General features: G+C 47.4%; 1 protein-coding gene across 5 annotated transcripts in view; it reads left to right on the forward strand.

Annotated features, from left to right (window-relative positions):
* CEP131 (centrosomal protein 131) overlaps nt 1–17,388 on the forward strand; it is a 73,589-nt gene that overhangs the window by 24,436 nt on the left and 31,765 nt on the right. For 4 of the 5 annotated variants that reach the window (XM_063456313.1, XM_063456311.1, XM_063456310.1 and 1 more), the window contains exons 16-17: nt 14,644–14,760; nt 16,424–16,453. In XM_063456313.1, the coding sequence (XP_063312383.1) occupies nt 14,644–14,760; nt 16,424–16,453 (147 nt within the window). The remainder of the gene's footprint in view (nt 1–14,643; nt 14,761–16,423; nt 16,454–17,388) is intronic. The other variant, XM_063456314.1, reaches the window with a different exon arrangement.

Below are 17,388 nucleotides of genomic sequence, written 5' to 3' on the forward strand. Positions count from 1 at the left end.
GGGAATGGGAGGAGCCATTCATTCAGAAACCAGGGAATGGGAGGAGCCATTCATTCAGAAACCAGGGAATGGGCGGAGCCTTTCATTCAGAAACCAGGGAATGGGCGGAGCCTTACATTCAGAAACCAGGGAATGGGCGGAGCCATTCATTCAGAAACCAGGGAATGGGCGGAGCCTTACATTCAGAAACCAGGGAATGGGCGGAGCCTTTCATTCAGAAACCAGGGAATGGGCGGAGCCTTACATTCAGAAACCAGGGAATGGGAGGAGCCATTCATTCAGAAACCAGGGAATGGGAGGAGCCATTCATTCAGAAACCAGGGAATGGGCGGAGCCTTACATTCAGAAACCAGGGAATGGGCGGAGCCTTTCATTCAGAACCCAGGGAATGGGCGGAGCCTTTCATTCAGAACCCAGGGAATGGGAGGAGCCTTTCATTCAGAACCCAGGGAATGGGAGGAGCCTTTCATTCAGAAACCAGGGAATGGGAGGAGCCTTTCATTCAGAAACCAGGGAATGGGAGGAGCCTTTCATTCAGAAACCAGGGAATGGGAGGAGCCTTTCATTCAGAAACCAGGGAATGGGAGGAGCCATTCATTCAGAAACCAGGGAATGGGAGGAGCCTTTCATTCAGAAACCAGGGAATGGGAGGAGCCATTCATTCAGAAACCAGGGAATGGGAGGAGCCTTTCATTCAGAAACCAGGGAATGGGCGGAGCCTTTCATTCAGAACCCAGGGAATGGGAGGAGCCTTTCATTCAGAAACCAGGGAATGGGAGGAGCCTTACATTCAGAAACCAGGGAATGGGAGGAGCCTTTCATTCAGAAACCAGGGAATGGGAGGAGCCTTTCATTCAGAAACCAGGGAATGGGAGGAGCCTTTCATTCAGAAACCAGGGAATGGGAGGAGCCATTCATTCAGAAACCAGGGAATGGGAGGAGCCATTCATTCAGAAACCAGGGAATGGGAGGAGCCATTCATTCAGAAACCAGGGAATGGGAGGAGCCTTTCATTCAGAAACCAGGGAATGGGCGGAGCCTTTCATTCAGAACCCAGGGAATGGGAGGAGCCTTTCATTCAGAAACCAGGGAATGGGAGGAGCCTTACATTCAGAAACCAGGGAATGGGAGGAGCCTTTCATTCAGAAACCAGGGAATGGGAGGAGCCTTTCATTCAGAAACCAGGGAATGGGAGGAGCCTTTCATTCAGAAACCAGGGAATGGGAGGAGCCTTTCATTCAGAAACCAGGGAATGGGAGGAGCCATTCATTCAGAAACCAGGGAATGGGAGGAGCCTTTCATTCAGAAACCAGGGAATGGGAGGAGCCTTTCATTCAGAAACCAGGGAATGGGAGGAGCCTTTCATTCAGAAACCAGGGAATGGGAGGAGCCTTTCATTCAGAAACCAGGGAATGGGAGGAGCCATTCATTCAGAAACCAGGGAATGGGAGGAGCCTTTCATTCAGAATCCAGGGAATGGGAGGAGCCTTTCATTCAGAAACCAGGGAATGGGAGGAGCCTTACATTCAGAAACCAGGGAATGGGAGGAGCCTTACATTCAGAAACCAGGGAATGGGAGGAGCCTTACATTCAGAAACCAGGGAATGGGAGGAGCCTTTCATTCAGAAACCAGGGAATGGGCGGAGCCTTTCATTCAGAACCCAGGGAATGGGAGGAGCCTTTCATTCAGAAACCAGGGAATGGGAGGAGCCATTCATTCAGAAACCAGGGAATGGGAGGAGCCTTACATTCAGAAACCAGGGAATGGGAGGAGCCTTTCATTCAGAAACCAGGGAATGGGAGGAGCCATTCATTCAGAAACCAGGGAATGGGAGGAGCCATTCATTCAGAAACCAGGGAATGGGAGGAGCCATTCATTCAGAAACCAGGGAATGGGAGGAGCCTTTCATTCAGAAACCAGGGAATGGGAGGAGCCTTTCATTCAGAAACCAGGGAATGGGAGGAGCCATTCATTCAGAAACCAGGGAATGGGCGGAGCCATTCATTCAGAAACCAGGGAATGGGCGGAGCCTTTCATTCAGAAACCAGGGAATGGGCGGAGCCTTACATTCAGAAACCAGGGAATGGGAGGAGCCATTCATTCAGAAACCAGGGAATGGGCGGAGCCTTACATTCAGAAACCAGGGAATGGGCGGAGCCTTTCATTCAGAAACCAGGGAATGGGAGGAGCCTTTCATTCAGAAACCAGGGAATGGGAGGAGCCATTCATTCAGAAACCAGGGAATGGGAGGAGCCATTCATTCAGAAACCAGGGAATGGGAGGAGCCTTTCATTCAGAAACCAGGGAATGGGAGGAGCCTTACATTCAGAACCCAGGGAATGGGAGGAGCCATTCATTCAGAAACCAGGGAATGGGAGGAGCCTTTCATTCAGAAACCAGGGAATGGGAGGAGCCTTTCATTCAGAAACCAGGGAATGGGAGGAGCCATTCATTCAGAAACCAGGGAATGGGAGGAGCCATTCATTCAGAAACCAGGGAATGGGAGGAGCCATTCATTCAGAAACCAGGGAATGGGAGGAGCCTTTCATTCAGAAACCAGGGAATGGGAGGAGCCATTCATTCAGAAACCAGGGAATGGGAGGAGCCATTCATTCAGAAACCAGGGAATGGGAGGAGCCATTCATTCAGAAACCAGGGAATGGGAGGAGCCTTTCATTCAGAAACCAGGGAATGGGAGGAGCCTTTCATTCAGAAACCAGGGAATGGGAGGAGCCTTTCATTCAGAAACCAGGGAATGGGAGGAGCCTTTCATTCAGAAACCAGGGAATGGGAGGAGCCTTACATTCAGAAACCAGGGAATGGGAGGAGCCTTACATTCAGAAACCAGGGAATGGGAGGAGCCATTCATTCAGAAACCAGGGAATGGGAGGAGCCTTACATTCAGAAACCAGGGAATGGGAGGAGCCTTTCATTCAGAAACCAGGGAATGGGAGGAGCCTTACATTCAGAACCCAGGGAATGGGAGGAGCCTTACATTCAGAAACCAGGGAATGGGAGGAGCCTTTCATTCAGAAACCAGGGAATGGGAGGAGCCTTTCATTCAGAAACCAGGGAATGGGAGGAGCCTTTCATTCAGAAACCAGGGAATGGGAGGAGCCTTACATTCAGAAACCAGGGAATGGGAGGAGCCATTCATTCAGAAACCAGGGAATGGGAGGAGCCATTCATTCAGAAACCAGGGAATGGGAGGAGCCATTCATTCAGAAACCAGGGAATGGGAGGAGCCATTCATTCAGAAACCAGGGAATGGGAGGAGCCATTCATTCAGAAACCAGGGAATGGGAGGAGCCATTCATTCAGAAACCAGGGAATGGGAGGAGCCTTACATTCAGAAACCAGGGAATGGGAGGAGCCTTACATTCAGAACCCATGCAATGGGAGGAGCCATTCATTCAGAAACCAGGGAATGGGAGGAGCCATTCATTCAGAAACCAGGGAATGGGAGGAGGCATTCATTCAGAAACCAGGGAATGGGAGGAGGCATTCATTCAGAAACCAGGGAATGGGAGGAGCCTTTCATTCAGAAACCAGGGAATGGGAGGAGCCTTTCATTCAGAAACCAGGGAATGGGAGGAGCCTTTCATTCAGAAACCAGGGAATGGGAGGAGCCTTTCATTCAGAAACCAGGGAATGGGAGGAGCCATTCATTCAGAAACCAGGGAATGGGCGGAGCCTTTCATTCAGAAACCAGGGAATGGGAGGAGCCATTCATTCAGAAACCAGGGAATGGGCGGAGCCTTTCATTCAGAAACCAGGGAATGGGCGGAGCCTTTCATTCAGAAACCAGGGAATGGGAGGAGCCATTCATTCAGAAACCAGGGAATGGGCGGAGCCTTTCATTCAGAAACCAGGGAATGGGAGGAGCCATTCATTCAGAAACCAGGGAATGGGCGGAGCCTTTCATTCAGAAACCAGGGAATGGGCGGAGCCTTACATTCAGAAACCAGGGAATGGGAGGAGCCATTCATTCAGAAACCAGGGAATGGGCGGAGCCTTACATTCAGAAACCAGGGAATGGGCGGAGCCTTTCATTCAGAACCCAGGGAATGGGAGGAGCCTTTCATTCAGAACCCAGGGAATGGGAGGAGCCATTCATTCAGAAACCAGGGAATGGGAGGAGCCTTTCATTCAGAAACCAGGGAATGGGAGGAGCCTTACATTCAGAACCCAGGGAATGGGAGGAGCCATTCATTCAGAAACCAGGGAATGGGAGGAGCCTTTCATTCAGAAACCAGGGAATGGGAGGAGCCATTCATTCAGAAACCAGGGAATGGGAGGAGCCTTTCATTCAGAAACCAGGGAATGGGAGGAGCCTTTCATTCAGAAACCAGGGAATGGGAGGAGCCTTTCATTCAGAAACCAGGGAATGGGAGGAGCCATTCATTCAGAAACCAGGGAATGGGAGGAGCCATTCATTCAGAAACCAGGGAATGGGAGGAGCCATTCATTCAGAAACCAGGGAATGGGAGGAGCCATTCATTCAGAAACCAGGGAATGGGAGGAGCCATTCATTCAGAAACCAGGGAATGGGAGGAGCCTTTCATTCAGAAACCAGGGAATGGGAGGAGCCTTTCATTCAGAAACCAGGGAATGGGAGGAGCCTTACATTCAGAAACCAGGGAATGGGAGGAGCCATTCATTCAGAAACCAGGGAATGGGAGGAGCCATTCATTCAGAAACCAGGGAATGGGAGGAGCCATTCATTCAGAAACCAGGGAATGGGAGGAGCCTTACATTCAGAAACCAGGGAATGGGAGGAGCCTTACATTCAGAACCCATGCAATGGGAGGAGCCATTCATTCAGAAACCAGGGAATGGGAGGAGCCATTCATTCAGAAACCAGGGAATGGGAGGAGGCATTCATTCAGAAACCAGGGAATGGGAGGAGCCTTACATTCAGAAACCAGGGAATGGGAGGAGCCATTCATTCAGAAACCAGGGAACGGGAGGAGCCTTTCATTCAGAAACCAGGGAATGGGAGGAGCCTTACATTCAGAAACCAGGGAATGGGAGGAGCCTTACATTCAGAAACCAGGGAATGGGAGGAGCCTTTCATTCAGAAACCAGGGAATGGGAGGAGCCTTACATTCAGAACCCAGGGAATGGGAGGAGCCTTTCATTCAGAAACCAGGGAATGGGCGGAGCCTTTCATTCAGAAACCAGGGAATGGGAGGAGCCTTTCATTCAGAAACCAGGGAATGGGAGGAGCCTTTCATTCAGAAACCAGGGAATGGGAGGAGCCTTTCATTCAGAAACCAGGGAATGGGAGGAGCCTTTCATTCAGAAACCAGGGAATGGGAGGAGCCTTTCATTCAGAAACCAGGGAATGGGAGGAGCCTTTCATTCAGAAACCAGGGAATGGGCGGAGCCTTTCATTCAGAAACCAGGGAATGGGCGGAGCCTTTCATTCAGAAACCAGGGAATGGGAGGAGCCTTTCATTCAGAAACCAGGGAATGGGCGGAGCCTTTCATTCAGAAACCAGGGAATGGGAGGAGCCATTCATTCAGAAACCAGGGAATGGGCGGAGCCTTTCATTCAGAAACCAGGGAATGGGAGGAGCCATTCATTCAGAAACCAGGGAATGGGCGGAGCCTTTCATTCAGAAACCAGGGAATGGGCGGAGCCTTTCATTCAGAAACCAGGGAATGGGAGGAGCCATTCATTCAGAAACCAGGGAATGGGAGGAGCCTTTCATTCAGAAACCAGGGAATGGGCGGAGCCTTTCATTCAGAACCCAGGGAATGGGAGGAGCCTTTCATTCAGAACCCAGGGAATGGGAGGAGCCATTCATTCAGAAACCAGGGAATGGGAGGAGCCTTTCATTCAGAAACCAGGGAATGGGAGGAGCCTTACATTCAGAACCCAGGGAATGGGAGGAGCCATTCATTCAGAAACCAGGGAATGGGAGGAGCCTTTCATTCAGAAACCAGGGAATGGGAGGAGCCATTCATTCAGAAACCAGGGAATGGGAGGAGCCTTTCATTCAGAAACCAGGGAATGGGAGGAGCCTTTCATTCAGAAACCAGGGAATGGGAGGAGCCATTCATTCAGAAACCAGGGAATGGGAGGAGCCATTCATTCAGAAACCAGGGAATGGGAGGAGCCTTTCATTCAGAAACCAGGGAATGGGAGGAGCCTTTCATTCAGAAACCAGGGAATGGGAGGAGCCTTTCAGAAACCAGGGAATGGGAGGAGCCTTTCATTCAGAAACCAGGGAATGGGAGGAGCCTTACATTCAGAAACCAGGGAATGGGAGGAGCCATTCATTCAGAAACCAGGGAATGGGAGGAGCCATTCATTCAGAAACCAGGGAATGGGAGGAGCCATTCATTCAGAAACCAGGGAATGGGAGGAGCCATTCATTCAGAAACCAGGGAATGGGAGGAGCCTTACATTCAGAAACCAGGGAATGGGAGGAGCCTTACATTCAGAACCCATGCAATGGGAGGAGCCATTCATTCAGAAACCAGGGAATGGGAGGAGCCATTCATTCAGAAACCAGGGAATGGGAGGAGGCATTCATTCAGAAACCAGGGAATGGGAGGAGCCTTACATTCAGAAACCAGGGAATGGGAGGAGCCATTCATTCAGAAACCAGGGAACGGGAGGAGCCTTTCATTCAGAAACCAGGGAATGGGAGGAGCCTTACATTCAGAAACCAGGGAATGGGAGGAGCCTTACATTCAGAAACCAGGGAATGGGAGGAGCCTTTCATTCAGAAACCAGGGAATGGGAGGAGCCTTACATTCAGAACCCAGGGAATGGGAGGAGCCTTTCATTCAGAAACCAGGGAATGGGCGGAGCCTTTCATTCAGAAACCAGGGAATGGGAGGAGCCTTTCATTCAGAAACCAGGGAATGGGAGGAGCCTTTCATTCAGAAACCAGGGAATGGGAGGAGCCTTTCATTCAGAAACCAGGGAATGGGAGGAGCCTTTCATTCAGAAACCAGGGAATGGGAGGAGCCTTTCATTCAGAAACCAGGGAATGGGAGGAGCCTTTCATTCAGAAACCAGGGAATGGGCGGAGCCTTTCATTCAGAAACCAGGGAATGGGCGGAGCCTTTCATTCAGAAACCAGGGAATGGGCGGAGCCTTTCATTCAGAAACCAGGGAATGGGAGGAGCCTTTTATTCAGAAACAATAGGATGGGTGGAGCCTTTCAGTTATTTACCAAGTAATGGGGAGGAGCTTGTCATTCATAATACATGTAATGGGTGGAGCCTTTCATTCATAAATCATGCAATGGGAGTAAGTGGGAGGAGCTTGTGTAAGTGGGAGGAGCCGGTCTATTTTAGGTCCGCTAGTTTTTAATAAACTGTGGTAACATATCCTGCATAAATCACACAGTGGCATGAAATCTGGTATTTACAGATTGGGTTTAATATTTGCAAATGAACAATTCCATATAAACTCCAATCTGGAATAAAATCATAGAGTACCTCTCTCTTTTGATCTGGATACAGAACAGTTAAAGTTACAATTAAAGGTTTGGGTATGTATGTAATTATTAATATCGAAGTGTTTGCTAACTAGAGTCATGATCAGGTAGTGACCCTAAAACCGGACCGTATGATATTAGATTATTTAAATAGCGATAATAAAGAGAATCCTGCCTGTCTGATGGGGGATCCCAGACACTATGGGCTAGTTACATTTGTATCTGATGGGGGATCCCAGACACTATGGGCTAGTTACATTTGTATCTGATGGGGGATCCCAGACACTATGGGCTAGTTACATTTGTATCTGATGGAGGATCCCAGACACTATGGGCTAGTTACATTTGTATCTGATGGGGGATCCCAGACACTATGGGCTAGTTACGTTTGGATGTGATGGGGGATCCCAGACACTATGGGCTAGTTAAATTTGTATCTGATGGGGGATCCCAGACACTATGGGCTAGTTAAATTTGTATCTGATGGGGGATCCCAGACACTATGGGCTAGTTAAATTTGTATCTGATGGAGGATCCCAGACACTATGGGCTAGTTACATTTGTATCTGATGGGGGATCCAAGACACTATGGGCTAGTTACATTTGTATCTGATGGAGGATCCCAGACACTATGGGCTACTTACATTTGTATCTGATGGGGGATCCCAGACACTATGGGCTAGTTACATTTGTATCTGATGGATGATCCCAGACACTATGGGCTAGTTACATTTGTATCTGATGGGGGATCCCAGACACTATGGGCTAGTTACATTTGTATCTGATAGGGGATCCCAGACACTATGGGCTAGTTACATTTGTATCTGATAGGGGATCCCAGACACTATGGGCTAGTTACATTTGTATCTGATGGATGATCCCAGACACTATGGGCTAGTTACATTTGTATCTGATAGGGGATCCCAGACACTATGGGCTAGTTACATTTGTATCTGATAGGGGATCCCAGACACTATGGGCTAGTTACATTTGTATCTGATGGGGGATCCCAGACACTATGGGCTAGTTACATTTGTATGTGATGGGGGATCCCAGACACTATGGGCTAGTTACATTTGTATCTGATAGGGGATCCCAGACACTATGGGCTAGTTACATTTGTATCTGATGGAGGATCCCAGACACTATGGGCTAGTTACATTTGTATGTGATGGGGGATCCCAGACACTATGGGCTAGTTACATTTGTATCTGATGGGGGATCCCAGACACTATGGGCTAGTTACATTTGTATCTGATGGGGGATCCCAGACACTATGGGCTAGTTACATTTGTTTCTGATGGGGGATCCCAGACACTATGGGCTAGTTACATTTGTATCTGATGGGGGGTCCCAGACACTATGGGCTAGTTACATTTGTATCTGATGGGGGATCCCAGACACTATGGGCTAGTTACATTTGTATGTGATGGGGGATCCCAGACACTATGGGCTAGTTACATTTGTATCTGATGGGGGATCCCAGACACTATGGGCTAGTTACATTTGTATCTGATGGGGGATCCCAGACACTATGGGCTAGTTACATTTGTTTCTGATGGGGGATCCCAGACACTATGGGCTAGTTACATTTGTATCTGATAGGGGATCCCAGACACTATGGGCTAGTTACATTTGTATCTGATGGGGGATCCCAGACACTATGGGCTAGTTACATTTGTATCTGATGGGGGATCCCAGACACTATGGGCTAGTTACATTTGTATCTGATGGGGGATCCCAGACACTATGGGCTAGTTACATTTGTATCTGATGGGGGATCCCAGACACTATGGGCTAGTTACATTTGTATGTGATGGGGGATCCCAGACACTATGGGCTAGTTACATTTGTATCTGATGGGGGATCCCAGACACTATGGGATAGTTACATTTGTATCTGATGGGGGATCCCAGACACTATGGGCTAGTTACATTTGTATCTGATGGGGGATCCCAGACACTATGGGCTAGTTACATTTGTATGTGATGGGGGATCCCAGACACTATGGGCTAGTTACATTTGTATCTGATGGGGGATCCCAGACACTATGGGCTAGTTACATTTGTATCTGATGGGGGATCCCAGACACTATGGGCTAGTTACATTTGTATCTGATGGGGGATCCCAGACACTATGGGCTAGTTACATTTGTATCTGATAGGGGATCCCAGACACTATGGGCTAGTTACATTTGTATCTGATGGGGGATCCCAGACACTATGGGCTGGTTACATTTGTATCTGATGGGGGATCCCAGACACTATGGGCTAGTTACATTTGTATCTGATGGGGGATCCCAGACACTATGGGCTAGTTACATTTGTATCTGATGGGGGATCCCAGACACTATGGGCTAGTTACATTTGTATCTGATGGGGGATCCCAGACACTATGGGCTAGTTACATTTGTTTCTGATGGGGGATCCCAGACACTATGGGCTAGTTACATTTGTATCTGATGGGGGATCCCAGACACTATGGGCTAGTTACATTTGTATCTGATGGGGGATCCCAGACACTATGGGCTAGTTACATTTGTATCTGATGGGGGATCCCAGACACTATGGGCTAGTTACATTTGTATCTGATAGGGGATCCCAGACACTATGGGCTAGTTACATTTGTATCTGATGGGGGATCCCAGACACTATGGGCTAGTTACATTTGTATCTGATGGATGATCCCAGACACTATGGGCTAGTTACATTTGTATCTGATGGAGGATCCCAGACACTATGGGCTAGTTACATTTGTATCTGATGGGGGATCCCAGACACTATGGGCTAGTTACATTTGTATGTGATAGGGAATCCCAGACACTATGGGCTAGTTACATTTGTATGTGATAGGGAATCCCAGACACTATGGGCTAGTTACATTTGTATGTGATGGGGAATCCCAGACACTATGGGCTAGTTACATTTGTATCTGATGGGGGATCCCAGACACTATGGGCTAGTTACATTTGTATCTGATGGGGGATCCCAGACACTATGGGCTAGTTACATTTGTATCTGATGGGGGATCCCAGACACTATGGGCTAGTTACATTTGTATCTGATGGATGATCCCAGACACTATGGGCTAGTTACATTTGTATCTGATAGGGGATCCCAGACACTATGGGCTAGTTACATTTGTATCTGATAGGGGATCCCAGACACTATGGGCTAGTTACATTTGTATCTGATGGGGGATCCCAGACACTATGGGCTAGTTACATTTGTATGTGATGGGGGATCCCAGACACTATGGGCTAGTTACATTTGTATCTGATAGGGGATCCCAGACACTATGGGCTAGTTACATTTGTATCTGATGGAGGATCCCAGACACTATGGGCTAGTTACATTTGTATGTGATGGGGGATCCCAGACACTATGGGCTAGTTACATTTGTATCTGATGGGGGATCCCAGACACTATGGGCTAGTTACATTTGTATCTGATGGGGGATCCCAGACACTATGGGCTAGTTACATTTGTTTCTGATGGGGGATCCCAGACACTATGGGCTAGTTACATTTGTATCTGATGGGGGGTCCCAGACACTATGGGCTAGTTACATTTGTATCTGATGGGGGATCCCAGACACTATGGGCTAGTTACATTTGTATGTGATGGGGGATCCCAGACACTATGGGCTAGTTACATTTGTATCTGATGGGGGATCCCAGACACTATGGGCTAGTTACATTTGTATCTGATGGGGGATCCCAGACACTATGGGCTAGTTACATTTGTTTCTGATGGGGGATCCCAGACACTATGGGCTAGTTACATTTGTATCTGATAGGGGATCCCAGACACTATGGGCTAGTTACATTTGTATCTGATGGGGGATCCCAGACACTATGGGCTAGTTACATTTGTATCTGATGGGGGATCCCAGACACTATGGGCTAGTTACATTTGTATGTGATGGGGGATCCCAGACACTATGGGCTAGTTACATTTGTATCTGATGGGGGATCCCAGACACTATGGGATAGTTACATTTGTATCTGATGGGGGATCCCAGACACTATGGGCTAGTTACATTTGTATCTGATGGGGGATCCCAGACACTATGGGCTAGTTACATTTGTATGTGATGGGGGATCCCAGACACTATGGGCTAGTTACATTTGTATCTGATGGGGGATCCCAGACACTATGGGCTAGTTACATTTGTATCTGATGGGGGATCCCAGACACTATGGGCTAGTTACATTTGTATCTGATGGGGGATCCCAGACACTATGGGCTAGTTACATTTGTATCTGATAGGGGATCCCAGACACTATGGGCTAGTTACATTTGTATCTGATGGGGGATCCCAGACACTATGGGCTGGTTACATTTGTATCTGATGGGGGATCCCAGACACTATGGGCTAGTTACATTTGTATCTGATGGGGGATCCCAGACACTATGGGCTAGTTACATTTGTATCTGATGGGGGATCCCAGACACTATGGGCTAGTTACATTTGTATCTGATGGGGGATCCCAGACACTATGGGCTAGTTACATTTGTTTCTGATGGGGGATCCCAGACACTATGGGCTAGTTACATTTGTATCTGATGGGGGATCCCAGACACTATGGGCTAGTTACATTTGTATCTGATGGGGGATCCCAGACACTATGGGCTAGTTACATTTGTATCTGATGGGGGATCCCAGACACTATGGGCTAGTTACATTTGTATCTGATAGGGGATCCCAGACACTATGGGCTAGTTACATTTGTATCTGATGGGGGATCCCAGACACTATGGGCTAGTTACATTTGTATCTGATGGATGATCCCAGACACTATGGGCTAGTTACATTTGTATCTGATGGAGGATCCCAGACACTATGGGCTAGTTACATTTGTATCTGATGGGGGATCCCAGACACTATGGGCTAGTTACATTTGTATGTGATAGGGAATCCCAGACACTATGGGCTAGTTACATTTGTATGTGATAGGGAATCCCAGACACTATGGGCTAGTTACATTTGTATGTGATGGGGAATCCCAGACACTATGGGCTAGTTACATTTGTATCTGATGGGGGATCCCAGACACTATGGGCTAGTTACATTTGTATCTGATGGGGGATCCCAGACACTATGGGCTAGTTACATTTGTATCTGATGGGGGATCCCAGACACTATGGGCTAGTTACATTTGTATCTGATGGGGGATCCCAGACACTATGGGCTAGTTACATTTGTATCTGATGGAGGATCCCAGACACTATGGGCTAGTTACATTTGTATCTGATGGAGGATCCCAGACACTATGGGCTAGTTACATTTGTATCTGATGGGGGATCCCAGACACTATGGGCTAGTTACATTTGTATCTGATGGGGGATCCCAGACACTATGGGCTAGTTACATTTGTATCTGATGGGGGATCCCAGACACTATGGGCTAGTTACATTTGTATCTGATGGGGGATCCCAGACACTATGGGCTAGTTACATTTGTATCTGATGGGGGATCCCAGACACTATGGGCTAGTTACATTTGTATCTGATGGGGGATCCCAGACACTATGGGCTAGTTACATTTGTATCTGATAGGGGATCCCAGACACTATGGGCTAGTTACATTTGTATCTGATGGGGGATCCCAGACACTATGGGCTAGTTACATTTGTATCTGATGGGGGATCCCAGACACTATGGGCTAGTTACATTTGTATCTGATGGGGGATCCCAGACACTATGGGCTAGTTACATTTGTATCTGATGGGGGATCCCAGACACTATGGGCTAGTTACATTTGTATGTGATAGGGAATCCCAGACACTATGGGCTAGTTACATTTGTATGTGATAGGGAATCCCAGACACTATGGGCTAGTTACATTTGTATGTGATGGGGAATCCCAGACACTATGGGCTAGTTACATTTGTATCTGATGGGGGATCCCAGACACTATGGGCTAGTTACATTTGTATCTGATGGGGGATCCCAGACACTATGGGCTAGTTACATTTGTATCTGATGGGGGATCCCAGACACTATGGGCTAGTTACATTTGTATCTGATGGGGGATCCCAGACACTATGGGCTAGTTACATTTGTATCTGATGGAGGATCCCAGACACTATGGGCTAGTTACATTTGTATCTGATGGGGGATCCCAGACACTATGGGCTAGTTACATTTGTATCTGATGGGGGATCCCAGACACTATGGGCTAGTTACATTTGTATCTGATGGGGGATCCCAGACACTATGGGCTAGTTACATTTGTATCTGATGGGGGATCCCAGACACTATGGGCTAGTTACATTTGTATCTGATGGGGGATCCCAGACACTATGGGCTAGTTACATTTGTATCTGATGGGGGATCCCAGACACTATGGGCTAGTTACATTTGTATCTGATGGGGGATCCCAGACACTATGGGCTAGTTACATTTGTATCTGATAGGGGATCCCAGACACTATGGGCTAGTTACATTTGTATCTGATGGGGGATCCCAGACACTATGGGCTAGTTACATTTGTATCTGATGGGGGATCCCAGACACTATGGGCTAGTTACATTTGTATCTGGTGGGGGATCCCAGACACTATGGGATAGTTACATTTGTATGTGATGGGGGATCCCAGACACTATGGGATAGTTACATTTGTATCTGATGGGGGATCCCAGACACTATGGGCTAGTTACATTTGTATCTGATGGGGGGTCCCAGACACTATGGGCTAGTTACATTTGTATCTGATGGGGGATCCCAGACACTATGGGCTAGTTACATTTGTATCTGATGGGGGATCCCAGACACTATGGGCTAGTTACATTTGTATCTGATGGGGGATCCCAGACACTATGGGCTAGTTACATTTGTATGTGATGGGGGTCCCAGACACTATGGGCTAGTTAAATTTGTATCTGATGGGGGATCCCAGACACTATGGGCTAGTTACATTTGTATCTGATGGGGGATCCCAGACACTATGGGCTAGTTACATTTGTATCTGATGGGGGGTCCCAGACACTATGGGCTAGTTACATTTGTATCTGATAGGGGATCCCAGACACTATGGGCTAGTTACATTTGTATCTGATGGGGGGTCCCAGACACTATGGGCTAGTTACATTTGTATCTGATGGGGGATCCCAGACACTATGGGCTAGTTACATTTGTGTAGTAATTCTGTACCCGCTGTGTTCTCCTCTCCCGGCAGCTCATTGATGACAAGAAAGCGCTGAGTGAGAGATGTGAGTCTCTGGTAAATGAACTGAAACAGGTTGATCAGAAATACGGAAACAAGATCAACCAAATGCAGGAACACCACGACCTGGTGAGTTTGGGCAGAGCCAGCCAGACATAGCTGTGGTGTATACAATGCTGGAATTCCGCCTTCTGATTGGCTGCTGGGATAGTTTGGGCATTATATGTGAAAGTGGAGAATGGGTTTTGTATTCTGTGCTGGAATTCCGCCTTCTGATTGGCTGCTGGGATAGTGTGGGCATTATATGTGAAAGTGGAGAATGGGTTTTGTATTCCGTGCTGGAATTCCTCCCTCTGATTGGCTGCTGGGATTGTGTAACAATGTATCCAGCCGCTGGCCGTGACCAGATGGAATTCTTTGCTGGAAGCTGCCGGGGCATAGAGCCATTGGGGGGCCGGGCATGGGCACAGCATGTGGAAGGTGGCATATAGTTTTGTGTATTGCTTAGAGATATATTCTATATGTATGTACTTGCCGAGTGTTGCTGGGTAATATTTCCTTTTCTTTTCTACAAAATTTGGAGCTCAACAGCTAAAGTTAACCAATCCAACCTCTTCGGAAATGACACAAATTGTTCACAGCAGTTTGTGGAATGTCTTAAACATGGTCCGAAAATAAACAAAAACAAGTAACCCCTCCCCCAAACACTGAAACATATATACAGGTTTACAAAGACCAAATAGCCCCGAGCAGGGCAAAACCATTCTCTGCTGTACGGGGCCTCTCTTACTGCAAAACCTGGACAATGTTGATGAAATTCTTCAATGCCCAGATTTTTAATTCAGCCCCCGAATGGGCCTGAATTTTGTCAGAATTTCAGCAGAATACATTTTATCAGGCTTGGAGACTTCAAATCTGGGTCTGGATTAAAAAACAAAACCCTGAACGATTTACCCATTAGCAACTCTAGCAGTCAGGGGGCAAATAGTTAAAAACTATTGACGGCGCGAGGGTTAATTATGTGGCGACTAATCAGCTCTTGCTAGCCAGCTGCCACGTTAAAAAAGAAATAAAATAAATTCTATGGTGAGTAATAAGACTCCCGTATTGATATAATGAAGATAATGCACCTCCATGTGCCCCCAACAGCCATCCGGCTGGTTTCGGCAAGTCTACTAAACATTAAAAAGTAGCAGGCGGGCAGCCATTGACGCCAAGGGTTATTTACTGTTATTTACATTTCGTCTTTGACCTACGTAGGCTGTTGTGCCGTTGGAATGCCATTTAATTAGCAGTAAAGACAATAGTCCATAGCAGCCGCGCAAACAGCCGCCTCACCTCTGAGTGACAGAGCAGCATCCCCTAGTTCCTGGAGCCGATTGGCTATTATTATTATTATTATTATTATTATTATTATTATTCATAGAGTTTCAAAAAATTCCACAGCGCTGTACACCTCTGCACTAAAAGTCTGTGTTGGGGAGGAGGGGCTTCCAGTCAATGTATCTTTAATATAAAAATTTGCTGCAGAGTTCACCAGCACAGTGTGTAGATTGAATTTATCGGACGTGGTACCGACTTCCACATGCTTTTACGCACTTTAAAGATTTGCTCCCACTTGTGTCATTTTTAGTGTAATGTCTCAACGTCACCACTGTGTGGTGCTAGCGAGGCAGCAATTACTTGAATTGAGCTACCAAGCTGAACTGCTCTGTAATGCTAGCGCTTTCTATATTCCTCTTCATTGTTTCTCTGTTACCTTCTCTTCTTTTTATTCTTTCCCTTTCCCCAGGTGTGGCAAACTCTGGGCCCTCTGTGCGAGGTAACATCCCTCTCTCTATGTCGCAGCGCCCAATATTTACTCACCCCAAGTACCTACCTTTCCCTCCGCACCCCGATCCATCAATGGGCGTCAGTGCCTTAAAGAGGAACGGTCATAAAATATTACATTTTGATATGTGGCATTATATATTTAACTTGCTACTCTGCAGAGTTCTAATCCTCATATCCCTTTAGTGTAAAATATATTTGGGGGGGGGGGGGGGGGTTGGTTAATTGCCCCCCTCCAGTGTGAGCTGCTGTGTTCCCTGAGTATTCTACAGACAGCAGTTACATTGTAATGCCCGCATCCCTTTAGTGTAAAAGATATTGGGGGGGTTTGGTTAATTGCCCCCCCTCCAGTGTGAGCTGCTGTGCTCCCTGAGTATTCTACAGACAGCAGTTACATTGTAATGTCCGTATCCCTTTAGTGTAAAAGATGGGGGGGGGGTTGGTTAATTCCCCCCTCCAGTGTGAGCTGCTGTGTTCCCTGAGTATTCTACAGACAGCAGTTACATTGTAATGTCCGTATCCCTTTAGTGTAAAAGATATTGGGGGGGGGGTTGGTTAATTGCCCCCCTCCAGTGTGAGCTGCTGTGTTCCCTGAGTATTCTACAGACAGCAGTTACATTCTAATGTCCGTATCCCTTTAGTGTAAAAGATATTGGGGGGGTTTGGTTAATTGCCCCCCTCCAGTGTGAGCTGCTGTGTTCCCTGAGTATTCTACAGACAGCAGTTACATTGTAATGTCCTTATCCCTTTAGTGTAAAAGATATTGGGGGTTTGGTTAATTGCCCCCCTCCAGTGTGAGCTGCTGTGTTCCCTGAGTATTCTACAGACAGCAGTTACATTGTAATGTCCATATCCCTTTAGTGTAAAAGACATTGGGGGTTTGATTAATTGCCCCCCCCCTCCAGTGTGAGCTGCTGTGTTCCCTGA

Source organism: Pelobates fuscus, chromosome 5, assembly GCF_036172605.1.
Source record: "Pelobates fuscus isolate aPelFus1 chromosome 5, aPelFus1.pri, whole genome shotgun sequence".
NCBI lineage: Eukaryota > Metazoa > Chordata > Amphibia > Anura > Pelobatidae > Pelobates > Pelobates fuscus.